Raw genomic sequence first — 22,277 nt, 5'->3', positions numbered from 1 at the left:
AGGGATCATCGTATAGTGTCCTCACCTGACTGGTTACTGGGGCCTACTGTAAGACCTCTCTCAAAGCCGGTTTAACGCTAGTTTGTTCTGTAATTATCGGAACTCGTTCTCTGCTGAATGTGTCTTTGTAGAGGGCGATGGGGATTTGAATGTAAATGTCACTCGTCATTGCTAAATCCCATGACCGGAATGATTCATACGGTACTGCCAGTAACTTCACCTTTGGGACTGACTCACACATTTTTATATAACAAAGGTTTTGTAACACTTTATAGCATTTAACCTATTCTCCATCTCATCATGATGCTCAACATTATTTACTTCTGTCTGAAACTTAAGCTACTGCACAATACAATAGGTTACAATGCGTGTGCAACAGTGTAACCTCTAGTATTGACAGACTATGATTTGTTAGTCACACGAGTCATCCCGTTTTGAGTTAAAGTGGCAATCTGGTATTCAAACAACAACAAAGAAGTGCGTTAGCGAGGGGCATAATATGCTTGCCACACTCCCAACCAGTCAATAGACAGCTCAAAACAAAACAGCCAATCATTTTCACTGATCCCCATGTGGTTAGTGTTCCAACAACCAAATTATAATTCTAAGAAAAATGAAACCGCTTCAGCAATGTCCATTTTCAAAAATATAGCTTGCTAGCAATGTTGGCTAAGTTGATTGGTTAACACTGATCTGATTTGCTCTTTTCAAGAGTAACTTGAAAGGTTGTTGTTCTCAAAACCACTTCTGCTCAAAGCCAATCAAAATGTGATCGCTTGTAGCCAGAGCTCCATTCCAACGGAATCGGCAAATAACCCTTTTTTTTCCAGAACTCCAAAGGAGGCAGGAGAACAACGTGATTTGGAGGACACTCTCTCTTACATGTACTCTCTCGTACATGTCTCTCTTTGATGTATCCCTAACCCTAACCCTAACCCTAACCCTAACCCTAACCCTGTCTCTTCCATTTCTCCCCGTCTGCAGGCAGCCTAGGTGACAATCTCCAGTCACGCACCCCGGGGGTGGGAACGTACATTCTCAACACTCTGTGTTTAGATTGTGCACAGACTTGTGGGAGATGAACTGAGCACTGGTGAAAAAGGAGAAGTCTTAATCGTTTTTCCCCCTCCCACCTCTCCTCCCCCTCTCTGCTCCTTTCCTGGGCCTGGCTGTCAATTCGGGTCTGTCAGATACACCGTCAACAGATGAAAAAAACATAAGGTACTTTCAACGGATGAGGTGTGGCTGAGCAGGACTCAACAGATAGCTGGGCAGGGTAGCGCTAGCAAGATTCGTAAAAATAACAGACGGGAGGAGAGCAGATAGCACTAATAGTCTATGCCAACATGAATGTCTTTAAGAGGCCAATACCCTCTGGCTGCATGCTTTTTTATTCTCTGTTAGATGTGAAGCTTGGCTGGTGCACATTGTTTGCGTAACATTGAGTCCCCTCTTGTTTATGACACTTTCCCTGAGACTCTACCCGATAGGTTAGACTAGCTTAGACTTTTGTTTATGTTTGACTGTCTGTCTTCTCTCTTGCACTCTCTTTATTTCTCTATCCCGCTCCATCTCCCTCTCCTTCTTTCGCTCTCTCCCTCTCCCTCTCTCTCTCTCTCTCTCTCTCGATCTCTCTCCATTTCTCCCTCTCTTTCTTGTTTGTTCTTTCCTCCTTTCTCTCTCAGTTGGCATAGGAAAGGCAGGATAAAATGGTGGTGAGACATACTCTCCCTATCTGGCAAAACCAACATGATTACAGGCCTGTTAACTGTCCTGGTGACTGAGCATTCAGGTCAGAGAGTCCTCCTTACATAGAGGACCTAAATCATGGCGAGGTCAGGTAAGAGTGTCAGTGACACACAGAAACATGATCTTAGAGCTACTTGTAACCTGAGAAAGAGGAGTTACAAGACATCCGGCACATAAACAAACACTCAGGGAGAGAAACACTCTCACACATACAGTAAGCAGACGGTTTACAGACATCATGAGCGCTACAGTATGTACACACTTAAACGTAAAGTACACACACACACACACACACACACACACACACACACACACACACACACACACACACACACACACACACACACACACACATGCACCACGCACCACACACACACTCTACCCAGAGAGAACCAATACACAGAGTACTGCATTACATAGAGTATTGCTTCATGTAACTGCTTCTGCAATCTCCCCTCAGGTTATGTTTTTTTTTATCGTTTTTTTGTGTTGTAATAGTGTTAGTAAACTGCTGAAACAAGCCACAATGCCTGTGTGTGAAGATATTAAATGGTATGTACACTTCTGTGGCAGAGAGAGCGAAGATCAGTGTTTTGTTTAATGAGGGCAGCAGCATGTGATCCGAAACCTGTGGCACATTATGTGTGTTTGTGTGTGTGTGTGTGGGTGTGTGGGTGTTGTGTGCGTGTGTGTGCATGTCTTTTCTGAGGCCTGAGAATTGTATATCTTGAGCTGAGAAAATTGTGCACCAATGTGGTGGATCTTCAGTGAAAACTGGAAAATCCAGAAACTACACAGAGTGTTTTCACTTTTTCTCACATTGACACATGATCTCTTACCTGTACTGTAGACGTATTTTAAAGCTTCCATGTCAAATGATACTAAATTGCTCAGTAGGTGTCTTAAACCCCTCCTCCCCCCACCTTACATAACACTGAACAATACACACACAACATCATAAAACATTGATGTTAACTGATGATTACGATGAGAATGAGAAGACTCAGTACTTACATAGGCGTCAGGGAAGGCTCTGTACTTGGGCACCAGGTTCTTCTCAGGCTCTGGCTCGGGGCTGAAATGGGAGCCTCCATGGACTGGGTTGTTAAACATAGGGGTCCCTCCTATGGAGCCCTCATTACTGAAGCTCCTCTGCAGACCTGGAGAGACGATACCGCTGATGCTCTGGGGCTGACTGAACATGGAGGAAGAGTCAGTGCTGCTTGACAGAGACCTGTGGAGGTCCAGGGAGCCCATGGGGCTTAGGATGTGGCTGGGGGACTGGGTTAAGCCTAGATCTCCATGGCTGATGTTCATGTTGTTCATATGCTGGATAAGTGGAGGCCTGCTCATGCGGGAGATGGTGTCAGTGGCTCCGGTAAGGGACCCTGAAGTGGCAGAGGAGGTGGAAGTCATGAGGTAGGCGAATCGGTCGAAGCGGGAGGCTGTGGGGTCCGTTCCGGTTCCGAGTCCAAGTCCACTACCGGGCCCGGTGGCGGTGCTGGGGCCTATGCTCATGCGTTCGTGGGACGGCCTGCTCTCCGGGAGCGAGTTGGTGCGGAAGAGAGGCCGCTGGGGATGGCTTTTGCTGTTGTCCAGGGGTGCCTGCTCTGTGGAGGCAGAGCGGTAGCCGGAGAAGAGGAAACTGTTGTCCAGGCGTGAGGTGCCGTTGAGCAGGGTGGAGGGAGAGTCCTCTGGGGATGAGTCGCTCCCTATCGAGGACTTCCTCAGGACAATGCTGCTGATGGCCGAAGCCCGGAGGGGGAGAGTGAGTCCTCCTCGCTTGCGCTGCAGGTCCCCAGGCTGCTCATGCAGCTGCTGCTGCTGCAGCTGCTGCTGCTGCTGCTGCTGCTGCTGCTGCTGCTGCAGCTGCTGCTGCTGCTGATGCAGCTGCTGCTGCTGCAGCTGCTGCTGCTGCTGATGAAGCTGCTGTTGCAGCTGCTGCAGCTGCTGCTGCTGCTGCTGCTGCTGCTGCTGCTGTTGCAGCTGCTGCAGCTGCTGTAGCTGTTGCTGTTGCTGCTGCAGCTGCTGCTGTTGCTGCTGCTGCTGCTGCTGCTTCATCATATCCATAGGCGAGCGCATGTCCTTGGGGGAGTTCCAAGTGAGCCCCAGGTCTGTGGGGAGGCTGTGGTGGTGGCCGTTGGGGGCCCCGGACGGAGGCCTGGGGGCTGGGGCGAATTTTGTGGGGGTGGTGGTGAGGGCCAAGGTGCTGGGGGAGTCCTCCACGATGGGCGGGAGGGAAGAGAAGTGGGATGGGGGAGCCATGCCCCGCGGGCCCCTCTGTCTCTGGGGGCGATCCATGCTCCTTAGGGTGTCTACCAGGCTCTCCATGTCCTGTTGGTGAGGGGAGCCCGGGTCAGAGGAGACAGGGGAGCAGGAGGAGGAGAAGGAGAAGGAGGAGTAGGATGAGGGGGGATCCGGGAGCAGCTCCACGCGGGTGGCCTTGAACACTCCAGAGAAGGAGTTGTTGTCTCCGTTATCGTCGTCGTCTGTGGTTTGACTAGCAGCGGATGAACCAGAAACTGGGAACGGCTGAAAGTCTAAGCCTGACTTTACCCTCTCTCGCTCTGCCTCTCCTTCTCGCTCTCTCTCTCTTGCAGGTGTAGAAAGCTCCTCCCAGTCCCTCCCCCTCCTCCCCTCTCCTGACTCGCTCTCACGGCTCAGCTGTACTTCGCTCCTGTCACTAAGCCAGCCAATGTTGCCAGGGGAACCGGGAGTCTCCAGGGAGACAGAGGCCGGCCCTAGTTCTTGGAGCGGCCTGGGGGAGGTGAGGTGTCGTGTGTACAGGCCGGCATGGGAGGAAGAGAGGGAGGGGGATAGCGAGGACTCCCCTCTGGGCTCAGTGGTGGAGTGCATCCCATCGTACCTGCATCTCCATTTGTATTCTGGCGCTACTTCCGGGTCAGTTCTAATTTGCTCTGTCACAGCACCTTGGCTGAGTTCGCTGCAGTCCACTGTGTCTTCACTGTGATCAGTGGTGTCATGGTCAGTGACCAGAGACACTTTGCGGAAGCGTTGTTTTGAGTCGTCCACGCCCTCGAGGGTGGGAGAAGGTCTCATCGCGAGAGTGGTGCTCAGTGAACCATAACTGGAGTTCATCTCGCTGCCTGATTCCAGATCAGTTTCTACCAGCTGAATCTCAGAATCAGAGCCCTCTAAAGCTAGACAGGGAACAGCTTTGTCATCCAGATACCTAACAGGTTAGAGACAAACAGGACAGACAGAATGACACATAGAAGTTAATAATTGTCATTGACCCACACTGTGGAAGTCAGGGTATGTTAATCATCAGGCATGTAAACTATAGAGGTGAACCTTGAGCATACAGACTTGACGGTACTCTACAACAGTGTCTAGGGAGGCTACATACTTATTATCTCATTCACTACAGGTGTCACTGACAAACTGCCAGCATAGATTACCTATACTACCTGGTACTACCTGGCAGCATAGATTAGCAACTGGCCTATGCTTTTAATGTCACAGGTGATGCATAGAATGAGCATAGAAATTATATTTACAGTAACTGATGATTAATGGTACCAAAAGAACACCCTCAACAATATCAATAGCTTCATAATCTACAACTATCTAAGTTCCTTTGAAAAATTCTTTAAGTGCAATATGTTCTGAAGAAATGCTTGTTCAAATAATTGTTCAGTCACTGCTTTTCACCGTCTTGGTGCCCCAGTGGTGGAACAAGCTTCCCACTGGTGTCAGGACTACAGAGTCACTACCTATTTTCAGCTGTAGACTGAAGACCCATCTCTTCAGACTACATCTTCACTGTCCCTCCTGAAGACCTCTTCATCCCCCACTACCCCTGTATACAGTTCCTCTACTGTTAATAATAATAACAAAAAAGAATAATAATAAAACGTAATCCTTCCTTCTTCTAGCATTGTGACTGCCAAGGGCACCTGGTCCTAGCATAGATTCTTTCTTATGATGACTGAGGTATAGATGATTCACTTACTTTAGACAAATGTACTTTGTGTCGCTTTGGATAAAAGCGTCTGTTAAATGTCAATGTAAATGTAAATGCAGGGCTTCCACCCATTGTGTAATTGCTTTTCATGATATACATACACGGATGGATTTTTCTCTTACCAAACAGCCAAATAAAATCTAATTCAAAAAGATATTTTGCTTGTTTTAATTATATTGTCCCTGAGAGAGTAATACGTAATGTCACATACATGTCACCAGATACAATAAACATTTTTCAAGCCTACACAATACAGCATTGCTGTTTAACATGAGGTGAGTTTGTGTTTACAATGTATATGATCAGGAGAAGGACATGCTGACAGCCTAAGATCACTGTGAGTCAACAGTTTGAAAATGTTACAATGCCCATCCCATTGCTCTGATACTACTGTGCATTTCTGCACTCAATAGCTTTACAAATCACTCAGGCTTGAATTGGCCGTTTTATGTCATATCACCAGTTGTCATATCACCAGTTGCCATATCACCAGTTGCCATATCACCAGTTGCCATATCACCAGTTGTCACATCCCAAGTTGTCATATCACAAGTTATCATCACAAGTTGTCATATCACATGTTGCCATATCAAAAGTGAACAATTAGACACATTAAAATAACAATGGAATTCATCAGTCACCCTGTTTCAAAATGTACAATGAATTCCAGACATATAATTAAAAAGTATTTTGTAATCTCAGTGGTATATCACACATGAGTCAAATACCCTTTAACGTCTCATTTGAACTGATTGGTTCAGTGGAAGAGTTTCGGGGAGTGGTGAAAGGCCCTACCCACTCTTCACAGATTCTAGGAGCGATGAAGGCCTAAAACCTGTTGGCTCTGACACTCCCACCCAAACACATTCATGCCAGAGAAACATTCTTTAGAGGTCACAATTGCGTAATTCAAATGTCAGAATATTATTATTTATTTTAGTGTCTGCAACAGCTTGACGAAATGGCGATAGTTCTGGTTGCTATTAAAAGGGCCAATAACAACTATTATATCTCATGTCACAACTCTAGACATGTCAAGCACAGTACCTATATACAATTATATGGTGGATTTGAAACCAATGTAATCATAATCTGTTCAGGCATGCAAGGACTGGGCAGGGGTAGAGCTCTGACAAATTAAATTGAGCTTTGAGTGCACTATAGAATTCAACTTCCAATGCTAAAGTAAACATAATGTAATCATATAAATGTATCAGCCACACATACCATCAAAGAGTGGGCCACCTCACAGAAACACATTCCTACAGTTTCCCACATTCCTACTTCACAACCCCTACTGGACTCCCTACTGGAAGGTACAATATCCTCACTTTATGATAAAGTGATAATCTATTTATTTTTTCTGTCTAATCTTATCATTTCATGTGATAAACTACTGATTATGACAATCATAGCATATTTTTCAAGCCAATTTCATTTCACATCTGGGACAAGACACTGTATTACTAAATATGCATTCCTACCTGCAAGCATTTTACAATAATTACACCTAATGTCATTTCTCATGCCTCACATCAGAGAGCGCGACTCCGTCTTGTCATATCGTTACCTTGGTTACAATGTGTAGACTATTTGTAACTGAAACAAAAAGTCTATCAATTATTTTCATGTTTTCTCCAGTGAATTTCAGTGTCATGACCTTGAAACTAGCCAAGGACTTTGGTGGTTGAAGGTGCAACCGTTATTTACGTTGGAAATGTACACAAAAACTAGCATAGACAGCTGAGCAACTCACATTTCACATGAAACGAAACGGCGTCTTTACCTGCAGCTGTACAAATGTAACCGTGCATATAAATTATTTTAAAAGTGATTTCAAACAGCTGTAATGAACGATGTATATCGAGTTGTCATAGTTTTGTAACATATGTAAGTGGCAGTAGTATAGAAAGCAATGGGAGGGCGCATGAATCTCACAAATTAGGATCTTTTTATTTCATTTTTTATTTTTTTATCGCGGATGCTTTCTAATCTTCAGATTTGAAAATTAGTTCCACGTCCTACAGGACAGGTCGGTTGAAGCTCTGTGTGGCATAGGAATGATGCCACCTGTTGTAAAACAACATTCTTTCATAAGACAAAAACAAACATCTCTCTTTGTCTAATGGAGCTTATCCATCCCTGGATATTATGGTAAAAATGTGTTTAATAAGTGCGGAGTATGCTACTCCTCCATTCTTACATTTCAGCAGGTCTGATGCTCAACACCACTCCTGCACCCCAGGGCATACGGAAGGGCTTAGCACACATACCACTCTCCTCTCTGCTGGAACATGCATGTTCAAATGTCAAACAAACACACAGGCACACAGGCGCACACAGGCACACACACACACCCACACACACACACACACACACACACACACACACACACACACACACACACACACACACACACACACACACACACACACACACACACACACACACAATGCTCTGCTCAGACATGAACATTCTGGAAGGACGCACATCAAGACACATACCTGTTACACCATTGCTCCTGTGCTAAAACTTATCTAAATATTCAGGACAATGAACAATGTAACATCTGCGCAAGCTCATTGGAAAGTTTAGCTTTGCTGCTTCAGCATAAAGAAAGTAGCAGTTCTGAACTTGTCAACATTCTAGTAAGTCTCTCCATTCTCACAGAATCTGGCTATGGAAACACGTGCAGCGTTTTAGGTGTTATCTGATAGGTCGATGGAGAATGGAGGAACACGACCCATTGAAACTTCCATTGAAAACGGTCACCACTGTAGATCACCCGACAAGGACAAAACGGTTGCTGCAGTAATTCATTTGGACATTTTAGTGATATTCTAGGATGGTACATTCTGTTTAATAATGATTTTGTCTGTCACTTGTGACTATTCATCAAACTGTAGAGGAACTGGATGTGCTGTAGATATGTGCTTCTAGGCGTAATAAAAAAAAAATACCATTAAAGGGTGTATGACTCATACATGCATTTATCATCACAATAAATTGTCATTTGTATTCAGACACGCGTAGTGTGATAGCACGTTGGTGTGGTGCCCCCTAGAGGTGATAGCCTGTCATCTGTCTGACTGTCATTTGGCAATCACATAAGTTGACTCTCACTACCTTTCATGATAATAATAATAATGATATAAATAATGGGCACACCAATGCTGATTCTGTAAGTGATCAAAGGCATACTCTCAGAAAAAAGGTTTCCAAAAGGGTTCTCGGCGGAGGGGTAGAGTTCTACTGAGAACCTTTTTCATTCACTTATGAGAAAAAGGTTGTACTATATAGTTAATGGTCGTACTGCGCCTGTCACAGAAAATATGATTTCTTACTATAAATATAAATCAAATTAATCTAAAGTATTCAAAATCACAAATAAGTGCCAACAAAAACATTTACAGTAATCTATTCTCTCCTGTCTGTCGGGCCACATGTTACGTTACTGGTGACCTATTTAATTTGTGATCACAGACTGACTGTTAGTTGAAATGTTTAGCGATGAGAGATACAATACAGTGAACTGTGTAAGTAATGGGACAGTGAAGCATTTTTTCTTCTTTTGGTTCTACACTCCAAAAGTTTGGATTTGAAATCAAACAATTACTATTAGGTTAAAGTAGAGATTCTCAGCCTTTATTTGATGGTATTTGTGAGCACAAATTGGTTTCACCATTCAGAAATTAGGCCTGGCAGAGCATTACCAAAGAAGATACCATTCTGGGGTGGGGTCAATGGGTCGGAGACATCAGGCAGTTATTGCATGCAAAGGATTGTCAAACAAATACTAAACATGAGTGCTTAATTTGGACATTTGATACATCTGTCCCATCACTTTTAGTGGTCTAAAATAGGGGGACTATATCTAAAAAGTATTGTAATTTCTTACCAATACGTACACAAATAAAAGCTTAGAATCTCTACTTTAACCCCATATAATTGTTTAATTTCAATGCTTCAGTGTCCCATTACTAACGCAGGACACTGTACTGTATGTAGAATGCTTGGAAGATGAAACAGATGGTTCTAGGAAGAACTTTTTACAGAGGGTTCTACTGCAGAGACAAGCTGAAGAACCCTTAGTTCTAGTTTTTCTCAAAGTGTATGTTTGAAGGTGAAGGGCTATGCTAATGTTGCAACTCCATGCTGTTGTTCACTATGTATATATTCAATGACGCCCATGACAAGACCAGATAATGAACTCTAGCAGATACCTGATGCCTACCCCTGGAGTAGAGCGACTTCTGAAACCCTCTGAAGGTGATCAATGAACTATGTGACAACTATCATTCTCACCTCCTGGAGAGAGGCGGAAGGAGGGATAAAGTGTGATTTGCACCCTTTAACTCCTGTCAACATACAGGAGGGCCACCTGTTGTCATTCTATGCGGTGTTGTCATTCCAATCATGCAGTCAGACTCTGTGGTTGTTGTGACAGACACACTGTTACCACCACAGCGTCTGACCGCAGTTTGACTGCATGGAATGACAACACTGCATAGTATGACCACCGGTGGGCGCCCTGTATGTTGACAGGGGTTAAAGCAAATAACACCTAATCTCTCTTCCTGCACAGCCAGCCAATCACAGTTCCACTAACAGAGGAGAGGAACTCCACTAACTTGTCCGATGGCAGGTTTGAACAAGACTGGCTTTCAGAGTTGGGAGGTGTGCAACATTCCTGGTTGATGCAGAACCATTTACAAAAAAATCTCTTGATGCGTAGGTTTCTAGAGACTGCCCATCTGTACACAATAGGATTAATTCAATTCCAGGAAGATAATGACACATTGGAAGCTAAGAAAAATAAATATTGGCCCAATCAAAGGAACTCAGTGTCTGTGTGTATGTATAACCAAGAGGAAAGTGCAAGTCAGCAGTTTGTGGAAAACCATTGGTTGACTACAACTCTTCAAGTACTCATGTGACAACCATGTGTCGTCATCACCACCTTGTGGAGCAAGAGGAATCAACAGGAGGTATTGGGATTTTAAATGTTTAATATATTCAGAAATTTTCTCGCTATATATATATATATATATGTGTGTGTGTGTGTATATATATATGTGTGTGTGTGTGTGTGATGTGTGTATGTATAGTATATATATATACATATAAATATACATATATACTAAACAAGGCTAACCATCTATACACACACACAAACAGAGACAAAATAGACAGAAGCATGGCCATAGAATTACACTACAGGGGTTCTGCACTGTTTTCAAAAGGGCAGCAGCCATGACTGAATGAGCAGCTAGCTCATGATTACAAACTACCTGTCAAACAACAAACAACAACAAACAAACAAGATGTGAGAAACAATTCACACACTGTGCCTCCCTGTAAGACACACATTCTTGACATGTACACTCGGACATCTCAATACATTTGGATTCAACAAATTTGTTATTTTTTTTCTACCACCAGTAAAACCATGAATTATGTTTTAAAGGGGAATCTTTCTGTATGTGTAAAGCCGGGTACAGATACAAGAGACGAGATGCAGCGTTTTTTGGGACACGGTTGTATTGATCTGAGCTTCCCAGTTTTATAACGCCGTCTGTCAGCTTTAAAATGTGTAATTATTTTAAATGATTCTAATTTATAGTGTACATGCCCCATACCCATTCCACAGCCTCTAGCCTCATTGCCACTTAGCCTCACACAGCCTACAAGATGTACTGTTTTATTGTTCTTTTTTGTAAATTTGTAAATTTGTTATTGCTATTTTGTGAATATTTTGCTATTTTGTAAATTTCTTGTCAATATTTGCTATTGTTTTTTATGTCCCATGCACCAACCTCACCAAGTCAATTTCCAGTCTGTGCAAATATACTTGGCCAAATAAAAGAATTCTGATTCTGATTCTGATTCTGAGCTGATGTATCTGTACCAGGCTTAAAGAGGTGCTGCTAGGCTGAACTGATAGTATTTAGTGAACACCGGTGTTCTGAGGTGTGGCAGATGTCATAAATGCTCAGATGCAGATGTGCTGAGTGACACAGTATGTGACCTTAGAGACAGATTGTACAGACTAAACAAGGCTAATCATCTATCTATAGACAGTTTTATCACATCTTCCATCAAACCCAAACAAGTGTATCAAGTCATGGGGACACATCAAGTTTCATAATGACTCCACACAGCAGCCCATCCCTGCTCAGAGAGCAGAGAGAATCTCCACAACTATGTGGTCAGATGGGTGAGGCTCTGTGAGGCTAATCTGAAGAATTTCACCTCATGGTGTTCCAATTCTCCCCAGCCACAAATGATCCGGTTTTACTTATCTTAACCCTGCCAAATCAACTATGGTGTGTGGACCAGTGAGAATGCCAAAAGGTAATGGCATTGTAATTAAAGAGTGTGATTAATGAAAATAACCAGCTGACAACTAAAAATCCTGCCAGGGTGAATGCAGAATGAATACAAGAGGAGGAACAAGACATCTACATCAACAAGACATCTACTGTTCTGTTAGTCAATACATGTACCAACTGATCTACACTCACCGAACACTTATTAGGAACACTATACATACTGGGTAGGGCCTCCCTTTGCTCTCAAAACAGCCTCAATTCTTCGTGGTATTGATTCCACAAGATGTTGCAAACATTCCTTGGGATTCTGGTCCATGATGACATGACTGCATCACGCAATTCCTGCAGATTTTTCAGGTGCACTTTCAAGCTGTGAATCTCCCGTTCTACCACATCCCAAAGGTGTTCTATTGGATTCAGATCCGGTGACTGGGAAGGTCACTGAAGAACACTGAACTCATTGTCATGGTCATGAAACCAGTTTGAGACGACTTTTGCTTTGTGACATGGTGCATTATCATGCTGGAAGTAGCCATTAGAAGATGGGTAAATTGTGGCCATGAAGGGATGCACATGGTCAGCAACAATACTCAAATAGGCTGTGGCATTCAAACGATGACTGATTGGTATTAACGGGCCCAAAATGTGCCAGGAAAACATTCCCCACACCATTACACCACCTCTACCATGAGAAGGTGTACAGGTGTTCCTAATAAAGTGTTCGGTGAGTGTAATGTTGACCTGCGGATTTACCTTATTTACCTGAGTGACTTATCAGATACAACTGTTGTGTATTAGGATGTCACTTCTGTATTGTACAGTGCCTTTGTAAAATATTCAGACCCCTTCACTTTTTCCACATTTTGTTTTGTTGTAGACTCAATTTAAAATGGATTCAATTAAAATAATTTGCCATCAATCCACACACAATACCCCAGAATGACAAGTCACTCGGGTAAATCAGGTAAATCCTCAGGTCAACATTACAACAGTATGTAGCTGTCATGTAACCTCAAAGGCTGAGGCTACAATAAAATACATTCCCAGTAAACAGCATTCCAGACATATGGCAGTGATAATTTAGATTAGATTAGATTAGATTAAACTTTATTGTCATTGTGCAGAGTACAAGTACAGAGACAACGAAATGCAGTTAGCGTCTAACCTACACACTACACACTTACATCTACACTTTCTCCTCTCTCCACCTGCATCTAGAGGTCCACAAAACAAGGGACATGATATGCACATGTATACCTGAGATTGGGCCATTATCCATTAATATAACATATAAACACAAGCATAAACATTGCAATAGAATAATAAGATCCAATGAAACTTAATGGCTTACCCTTGGGGCTGGCTGAGGTGTGTTGCAGGCAGACAGAGTCTCTCTGCTGATGGATCCAGGTTAACTTCCACCTGCTCTGGCACTGTACTGGCTGCCTCTGTGCTGTGAGTGGCAATTTCTTCACTCTCAGTATTCACTTCGCTATTTTGTTCTTTCTCTATAGTGTATGTATGTGATACGGACTCTGTGCTGTAAGGAAGTGTGTCTGCGGCAATATCTTCCCTCTCTGTGAGTAGTGCTGGACTATCTGAGAATGTATCTTGGACTGAGCCAAGGTTCAGTGTCCCCTCCCTATCTGTGTGTGTGACAGTATTTTCTTCTCTCTTTGTGTTGCCACTGTTTGTGTGTGTGCTCTCAGTGCTCTGTGCGCCTGTTTCTTCGATCTTTGCAGTGTGTGTGACTAAGTCCGCTATCTCTGATTTCAATATGCAAATGTCTAAAATGGTCAACTCTTTATCTGTTGGGTGTGTGAGCGTGTCCTCGCTCTTTGAGTCACCAGTGATGGTGTGTGTTATATCAGCCCTCCCGGACTGTTCCTCCTCGGGCTGAGGTTGTGTGTCGGTGTGGGCCTCCAAGCGAGTGTGTGTGGGTGTGTGTGTGACCGTGCTCCAGTTTCCACCTGACCCACGTTGCTCAGTGGAAGGCGGAGCCAACTCACATTCCATAAGTGAAAGCACCTGCAGAACTGGTGGAGCCAGTTCCTCCTCCTCCTTCTCCTCTTTCAACTGTGGCCGGGCTTCAATTGTCTCCCCTTCAACATTCAGCCTCCCTGCATTCATCTCTTCAGGAGACATGCTGTTTCTCTTTTCCTCCTCTAGAACTTTGTTCTCCCGATCTCTATCACTTGGCTGCATTTCAAACTTCTCCTCCACCTCTGCCTGCTTATGGCTGGAGACCGTTTCCAAAGCCTCACTCTGCGACTCCGTGGTCCGTCCCACTTCATATCTTTCATGACAACTCTTCTCTTGCTTGTCGTCCTCTCTCTCTTCCTCTGCTTTCCTCTCATCACATTCCTCCAGGTTCTTCTCTACAGTGCCGTGACGGACCACTGATGAAGTGACCTCCATGAAACTGCTGTCCTTTGTTAAGGACATTTCATTTGAGCTTGCCTTGACAACATCTGAATTGCAAGGCATATGCTCCTCCATCTGTCCGTTTTGATCGAGAGTCTCCTCTTTTATGATCTCCACTTCTGCCTCTTCACCTCTCTTGGTAGCTATATTCAAAGCTATAGGCAAATGATTGACAGCGTCAGCATGGTCAGGGACAGGGTCAGTGGGTTGGGCTAGATCATCAAGTACAAGGCAGGAAACAGTAGATGTTTGGTGAGGACTAAAGCTCTGAGGGACGAGAGCGTCGTAGAGAGCTTTATGTACGCCACTAGAGGCTGTGTTGGGGATAGCAAGCGCAGTATTGTGGAAAGATGGGTCTGAGATGGGAAGCTCCGGGTCTGAGATGGGAAGCTCTGGGTCTGAGATGGGAAGCTCCGGATTTGAGTTAGGAAGCTCCAGGTCTGAGATGGAAAGCTCCGGGTCTGAGATGGGGAGCTCCAGGTCTGAGATGGAAAGCTCCGGGTCTGAGATGGGACGCTCCAGGTCTGAGATGGGGAGCTCCAGGTCTGAGATGGGAAGCTCCAGGTCTGAGATGGAAAGCTCTGGGTCTGAGATGGGGAGCTCCAGGTCTGAGATGGGAAGCTGCAGGTCTGAGATGGAAAGCTCTGGGTCTGAGATGGGGAGCTCCGGGTCTGAGATGGGAAGCTCCGGGTCTGACTTGGTTTGAATTGAGGCAGTCTTGGGGAGTGTGGACTCAGAGCACAGGCAGGCAGAGGTGTCAGGACCAGTGAGGTCGATATCTGTGTCAATATGGGAGGTGTCTATTTGGGGTAGAGAGGCACCTGTGGTTACAAGGGAAGAGTCCATATTGGGAGTTGATAGGTTCATTGTGATATCAGATGTATGCATGTCTGAGACAAATGTGAAAGTATTGACGGCAGAAGATTCATGGTCAGATATGTAGTGTGAGCTAAATGTCTGAGGGTAAAGAGCTTTGAATACATCCCGATCTCTATCACTTGGCTGCATTTCAAACTTGTCCTCCACCTCTGCCTGCTTATGGCTGGAGACCATTTCCAAAGCCTCTCTCTGCGACTCCGTGGTCCGTCCCACTTCATATCTTTCATGACAACTCTTCTCTTGCTTGTCGTCCTCTCTCTCTTCCTCTGCTTTCCTCTCATCACACTCCTCCAGGTTCTTCTCTACAGTGCCGTGACGGACCACTGATGAAGTGACCTCCATGCAACTGCTGTCCTTTGTTAAGGACATTTCATTTGAGCTTGCCTTGACAACATCTGAATTGCAAGGCATATGCTCCTCCATCTGTCCGTTTTGATCGAGAGTCTCCTCTTTCATGATCTCCACTTCTGCCTCTTCACCTCTCTTGGTAACTATATTCAAAGCTATAGGCAAATGATTGACAGCGTCAGCATGGTCAGGGACAGGGTCAGTGGGTTGGGCTAGATCATCAAGTACAAGGCAGGAAACAGTAGATGTTTGGTGAGGACTAAAGCTCTGAGATACGAGAGCGTTGTAGAGAGCTTTATGTACGCCACTAGAGGCTGTGTTGGGGATAGCAAGCGCAGTATTGTGGAAAGATGGGTCTGAGATGGGAAGCTCCGGGTCTGAGATGGGAAGCTCCAGGTGTGAGATGGAAAGCTCCAGGTCTGAGATGGAAAGCTCCGGGTCTGAGATGGGGAGCTCCAGGTCTGAGATGGAAAGCTCCGGGTCTGAGATGGGGAGCTCCAGGTCTGAGATGGGAAGTTCCGGGTTTGATATAGGAAGCTCCAGGTCTGAGATGGAAAGCTCTGGGTCTGAGATGGGGAGCTCCAGGTCTGAGATGGGAAGCTCCGGGTCTGACTTGTTTTGAATTGAGGCAGTCTTGGGGAGTGTGGACTCAGAGCACAGGCGGGCAGAGGTGTCAGGACCAGTGAGGCCGATATCTGTGTCAATATGGGAGGTGTCTATTTGGGGTAGAGAGGCACCTGTGGTTACAAGAGAAGAGTCCATATTGGGAGTTGATAGGTTTGTTGTGATATCAGATGTATGCATGTCTGAGACAAATGTGGAAGTATTGACGGCAGAAGATTCATGGTCAGATATGTAGTGTGAGCTAAAAGTCTGAGGGTAAATAGCTTTGAATACATCCCGATCTCTATCACTTGGCTGCATTTCAAACTTGTCCTCCACCTCTGCCTGCTTATGGCTGGAGACCGTTTCCAAAGCCTCACTCTGCGACTCCACGGTCCGTCCCACTTCATATCTTTCATGACAACTCTTCTCTTGCTTGTCGTCCTCTCTCTCTTCCTCTGCTTTCCTCTCATCACACTCCTCCAGGTTCTTCTCTACAGTGCTATAACGGACCACTGATGAAGTGACCTCCGTACAACTGCTGTCCTTTGTTAAGGACATTTCATTTGAGCTTGCCTTGACAACATCTGAATTGCAAGGTATATGCTCCTCCATCTGTCCGTTTTGATCGAGAGTCTCCTCTTTTATGATCTCCACTTCTGCCTCTTCACCTCTCTTGGTAGCTATATTCAAAGCTATAGGCAAATGATTGACAGCGTCAGCATGGTCAGGGACTGGGTCAGTTGGTTGGGCTAGATCATCAAGTACAAGGCAGGAAACAGTAGATGTTTGGTGAGGACTAAAGCTCTGAGGGATGAGAGCGTCGTAGAGAGCTTTATGTACGCCACTAGAGGCTATGTCGGGGATAGCAAGCGCAGTATTGTGGAAAGATGGGTCTGAGAAGGAAAGCTCCGGGTCTGAGATGGGAAGCTCCAGGTTTGAGATGGAAAGCTCTGGGTCCGAGATGGGGAGCTCCAGGTCTGAGATGGGAAGCTCCGGGTCTGAGATGGGAAGCTCCGGGTCTGAGATGGGAAGCTGCAGGTCTGAGATGGAAAGCTCTGGGTCTGAGATGGGGAGCTCCAGGTCTGAGATGGGAAGCTCCGGGTCTGACTTGTTTTGAATTGAGGGAGTCTTGGGGAGTGTGGACTCAGAGCACAGACGGGCAGAGGTGTCAGGACCAGTGAGGCCGATATCTGTGTCAATATGGGAGGTATCTATTTGGGGTAGAGTGGCACCTGTGGTTACAAGGGAAGAGTCCATATTGGGAGTTGATAGGTTCGTTGTGATATCAGATGTATGCATGTCTGAGACAAATGTGGAAGTATTGACGGCAGAGTTGGTATCAAGATGGAGTTCCTCAGAGTCAGGGGTGGAAATGGCCGATACTTGGTGTGTGGGTAAACTCAGAGGAAAGAGTGAATCATCGAGAGCTCCGTATATATATGTGCTGGTAGAGGAAGTGTCTGTGTTGGGAACAGTATTGTTGGTGATAACAGATGTTTGAGTGTAAGTTACAGTGTTGGACAGAGGGGGGTCATTGTCAGGTAGACTGGTTTTCAAGTTAATAATATCACAGTTAACTACATTGGAAACAGTCACAGTGTTGGGGGTAATTCTGTCAGTTCCGGTAACAGAGGTGATGATGCTTGTAACAGGAGTGACAGTTTCAGGCCCAGAAGTGTCAGTCTTAGACAGAGAGATGTCAATGGTGGTCGGAGAGTGTGAGTGCATGGATGGGTCAGTGGTAGGATCGGGGTCAACGAGAGTGTCAGTGATATTGGTAAGAGTATGGGTGTCGTTGTTAATAATAGGGGCAACAACATCGCTCGTGATAACATGGGTGTCGTAACTAGAAACCAAGGTGTGGGGAGTGGGGTCTGTATCGGGGGTGCCAGCACTGAGGGCTGGTGGAGGTGGGGTGAAATGATAAATGTCCGTAGAAGGGGTGCTTGCAATGGCAGAGTTGTCAATCTGAACATCTTGGCTCTTCTCTCCTTGTGATGTAATAGGGATTGGTGGCTCCTCCCACTGCAGCTCAGGCATGGTAGCTAAAGGAGCGTAGCCAAGCCATTCATGAGAATGAGATCTGTCAATGAGGTGCTCCTGGGGATGTGATTGGTTGACGAGGGAAGGAGGGACAGAGGTGACAGTTGTGTCAAGGTCAGGTTGAGACATGGCCAACTTTACCTTCTTATTCAGCTTACCCTTGTCTAATTCCCAAAGGCTGATATCCAGAGGCTCCTCCTCTTCTTGCCTTTCCACATTGGTGTATTGAGAGACATCCCAGTCACTCTTCTTCTTCTTTCTGAAGTTGAAGGTGAACGTGCCAAACTTCTTGGGCTTGCGAAGGTCCATTTCTGAGTAGCTGAGTGAATCCTTGACCTGTGTGTGAGAGACAGAGAGAAAAAAGAGAGAGAAGAAGAGAGAAAATGTGTGTGTGTGTGTGTGTGTGTGTGTGTGTGTGTGTGTGTGTGTGTGTGAGACAGAGAGACAGAAAAAGAGAGAGAGACAGAGAATTAATGCCATACGAAATGAACCCTTTTTTATTATTTTATGATCATTTTGCAGAGACGGTAAGTTCACTTCTGCATTCATGCTAACAATCACCTTTGGACTTCATAAGAGACAACACCTAGTTCCTTGTTTGATTGATCCACTGACAGTAAAAGCCAAGTATGATGGGTATGTATGTATAGAACAGTGGCCAATGTTTGTTTTTCGTTTAATCTCTTCACACTCCAGTGAGACAGGAGCAGAATCCTGAAGCATCCAACCTGCCCTCATTCCATGAAACCCAGAAGACTCCACTCTGGGTCTGAAAAACATCAATAATCAACAAGATAATCTAGCTGTGTGGAATCTGGTGTGGCAGTAGTAAATAAGACAGTGAATATAGGGTAGTGTGAATAAGACAGTGGGGATGAGGAGTCTGAAGTGGGTCTGAAGTGAACCCAATGACAGTAGATTGTAACTACCATTCATGTATTCCACAGTATTTCTACAGAAATTAAATCCTACTCTAATGGCAGTTGATAAGAGATATCTATAATGCTATTCTGGTGAGTGTGCTGTGGTTTAACCTGGGTGATGATAGAGAATGGAACGTAGAATGAAATGTCTGTCAGATTTAGATCTGGGAGGAGCTTGGAAGAATTCCTCTTTCAATGGAAGGACCCAGAAAGCATAACAAGCAAAAACAACAATAGCAGTGTAATCTGAGTAGATCTATGTGGAGGGGGCAATGCACGCACACACGCACGCACACACACTTTTACAAATATTTGTAATTAACTTTTTTGTTGACCATCTTGCTTTGTCTACCTGTAATATGCTCGCTCTCTATCTGTCACATTTAATATCCTATAGACTACAAAACATAAGCATATAGGCCTGTCTATTTCCTGTGAATCAATTGATTTTGAAACCAATTGATTTTATTGTCAGCCTGTTTTCAAATGTCATTGTTAATGTAATCCTAAAAGTGTTGGGATTAGGCAATGTGATGAACTCAAGTACTGCATTGTAAATCCATTTCAAATGTAATGACTTGATGCTAATTTGATCAAACAATTAACAGCAAGTTGTGCACCATACATTACATGTTTTTATGGCGTTGATATTAGTTGATCATTTCAGAATTTCAATATATAACATAATGAACCATTATAATCCTATCTTCAGATCTGTACAGTGATAACCCACTTTATATCAATATTACAACCCTATCTTCAGATGTGTACAGTGATAATCCATATCAACATGCAAAATCATCCACAGAATTGGTGTAAATATTCTAGATGTTGCCAATGGCCTCAAGGCCTTTTACATGTCTTCCCTTTTACCATCAAACACAACTGTCATTATAGTACTTTTGCGTTACACCCCAACATGTGTTGCCTTTGCAGTGATTCAAGAAATTGGAATTTGTGTTTCTAGCAGTGGAGAGGTGTTTCTCACCTGGGCACAGTTTACATTTAATAGTTATATTCCTGTTTTTTTTGTCCTACCAAATCAAAGTATTGGAGGAGTAGTGTGTGTATATTAGTAGTAGTGTGTGTATATTAGTAGTAGTAGTGTGTGCATATTAGTAGTAGTGTGTGCATGCGTAAACTAGGAACTAGGTGAGAGGATCAACACAATTCTAAAGGGGTTTAATTTTTAAATATTGCGCTAACAGAGATGGAATAATAATCACAAATATTTATTTGGATCAATAACTGTCATAGGAAGGGAATGATAACAAAAAAAAACTGTAATAATATTGCTCAAATTGGAACAGTAACTCCTCCACCAGCCTCCCCTGCTGCACACTAGGGCTGGGTATTGGCAAGGACCTCAATGCATGGGTCACGAAACGCTACTTTTACGACACATTGCGATACTCAATATATATTTACTGAAAATAGAAAATATAACTGAAAATGTAACCACTTACTGTGGAGTGTGTACCACCTGGTTAGTCTGATATGCATGTATACAATACATTATTGTTGCTAGGGCTGGATAATCAATACAGTATTATAAAAATAATAATATTGCAATACTGTCTCTATTAGGTTTCCACACTGCTCACACAGTCTGCGCCTGCCTGCCCCCTGACTGGCCTGGCTGGCACGGAGGCCTTCCATATGATCAGTCAGTGCTTTCTAGAAGTGAACCAAATCCCATGGAACCACACATGCTCTACTGCTCAATTTACAGATCAGAGATACTAGGTGTTATTAGCAGTGCTGTTAAGGGCGGATACTGGAGTGATTCTACAAAAGAACCTGTCATCATAAAACATTTCAAAGACTGATAAGTATCCTAAGGCAACTTGTGCATTAGAATATGATGAGCCGAGACAGACTACGTCCCCACCTTTAATCTCTCATCACTTTTCATTATTTCACATGCTGTTGACTTGCTCTTCACACAAGACAAAATGTACAAGCATGCGTACAAGCACACAAACACACACACACACACTGACACTCTCACACACACATACACATACACTCACACACACACACTCACGCACGCACGCACGCACGCACGCACGCACGCACGCACGCACGCACGCACGCACGCACGCACACACACACACACACACAGTGCCCTTCATAAGTGAAGGAAGCATGTTGTCTTCTTTTAGCTCTATAATCAGTTTGGATATCAAACAATTACTAAGGGGTAAAAGAAGAGATTCTCAGCTTTAATTCATCATTTTTAAATGTCTCATATTTCAGGGCTCCAAAAGTAGGTCAAAGTAGGTCCAAATAAAGGTCAAAGCTGTGAGCGGACCAAGAAACCTGTGCTCCCTCCTGAGAAGAACGCTGATCTTGGCACCCAACTGACGCCCAACTGACCCCCAACCCCGCTTTTCTTCAGCTATGGGTATGGCCAATGACGAGTCTGTCTCTCGGGAGCTAGGCGTGTCTGTTTATGAGACTAAGGAATGCTAGAGCCCCAAAGCTCGCATTATGCTCTCAGATGGAATCGCATTACGCTCTCTTCATTTGGTGTGACACTAGACAGCTAGATCCAGTCTCCTGTCCTGTCCCTTGGGTCCTTTGTTTTCTCCAGACCCATCTGGATCTGAGCAAGACAGCCAACACTATCAGAACGTACTGCCTCCATATCAGCTTCTCATAGTATGGTGAAAGGCCACAAGGTGGGCATTCGCTCCCTTGAATCGCAGTTTCTGAAGAGCACCCGCTGGCTACACCCAGGCTGTGTTATGAGTTCCCCTGTTTTGGAGCGGCCCCTGTTCCTGGGGGCTTTGTCTAGGCCTCCTTATGAGCTGATAGCTCACTAGTCTTACTTGAAATCTCTCTCTCTCAAAACAGTATTTTTTCTGGCTCTCTGCTCTGCTGGACAGACCGCACTTTTTCTCGGTTGTAGAAGATGATGATATAACGGCACTCACCGCAACTCAAGACTTTCACATTGTTGTGGTGATTACCATGAAGATG

At 44.5% G+C, this 22,277-nt stretch overlaps 1 protein-coding gene across 1 annotated transcript in view; it reads right to left on the bottom strand.

Moving 5' to 3' along the window:
• The window catches only part of crybg2 (crystallin beta-gamma domain containing 2), a gene marked incomplete at its 5' end in the record, with an annotated part of 54,344 nt that overhangs the window by 15,102 nt on the left and 16,965 nt on the right, over nucleotides 1–22,277 (bottom strand). The window contains 5 exons of the mRNA XM_083685008.1: nucleotides 2,764–4,942; nucleotides 13,421–15,314; nucleotides 15,492–16,457; nucleotides 16,704–17,558; nucleotides 18,528–18,705. Coding sequence (XP_083541134.1) covers nucleotides 2,764–4,942; nucleotides 13,421–15,314; nucleotides 15,492–16,457; nucleotides 16,704–17,558; nucleotides 18,528–18,705 — 6,072 coding nt within the window. The remainder of the gene's footprint in view (nucleotides 1–2,763; nucleotides 4,943–13,420; nucleotides 15,315–15,491; nucleotides 16,458–16,703; nucleotides 17,559–18,527; nucleotides 18,706–22,277) is intronic.

This window comes from Argentina silus, assembly GCF_951799395.1.
Source record: "Argentina silus genome assembly, chromosome: 14".
Taxonomy (NCBI): domain Eukaryota; kingdom Metazoa; phylum Chordata; class Actinopteri; order Argentiniformes; family Argentinidae; genus Argentina; species Argentina silus.
Note: the sequence above shows the minus strand (reverse complement) of the source record. Positions and strands in the feature narration are given on the sequence as shown.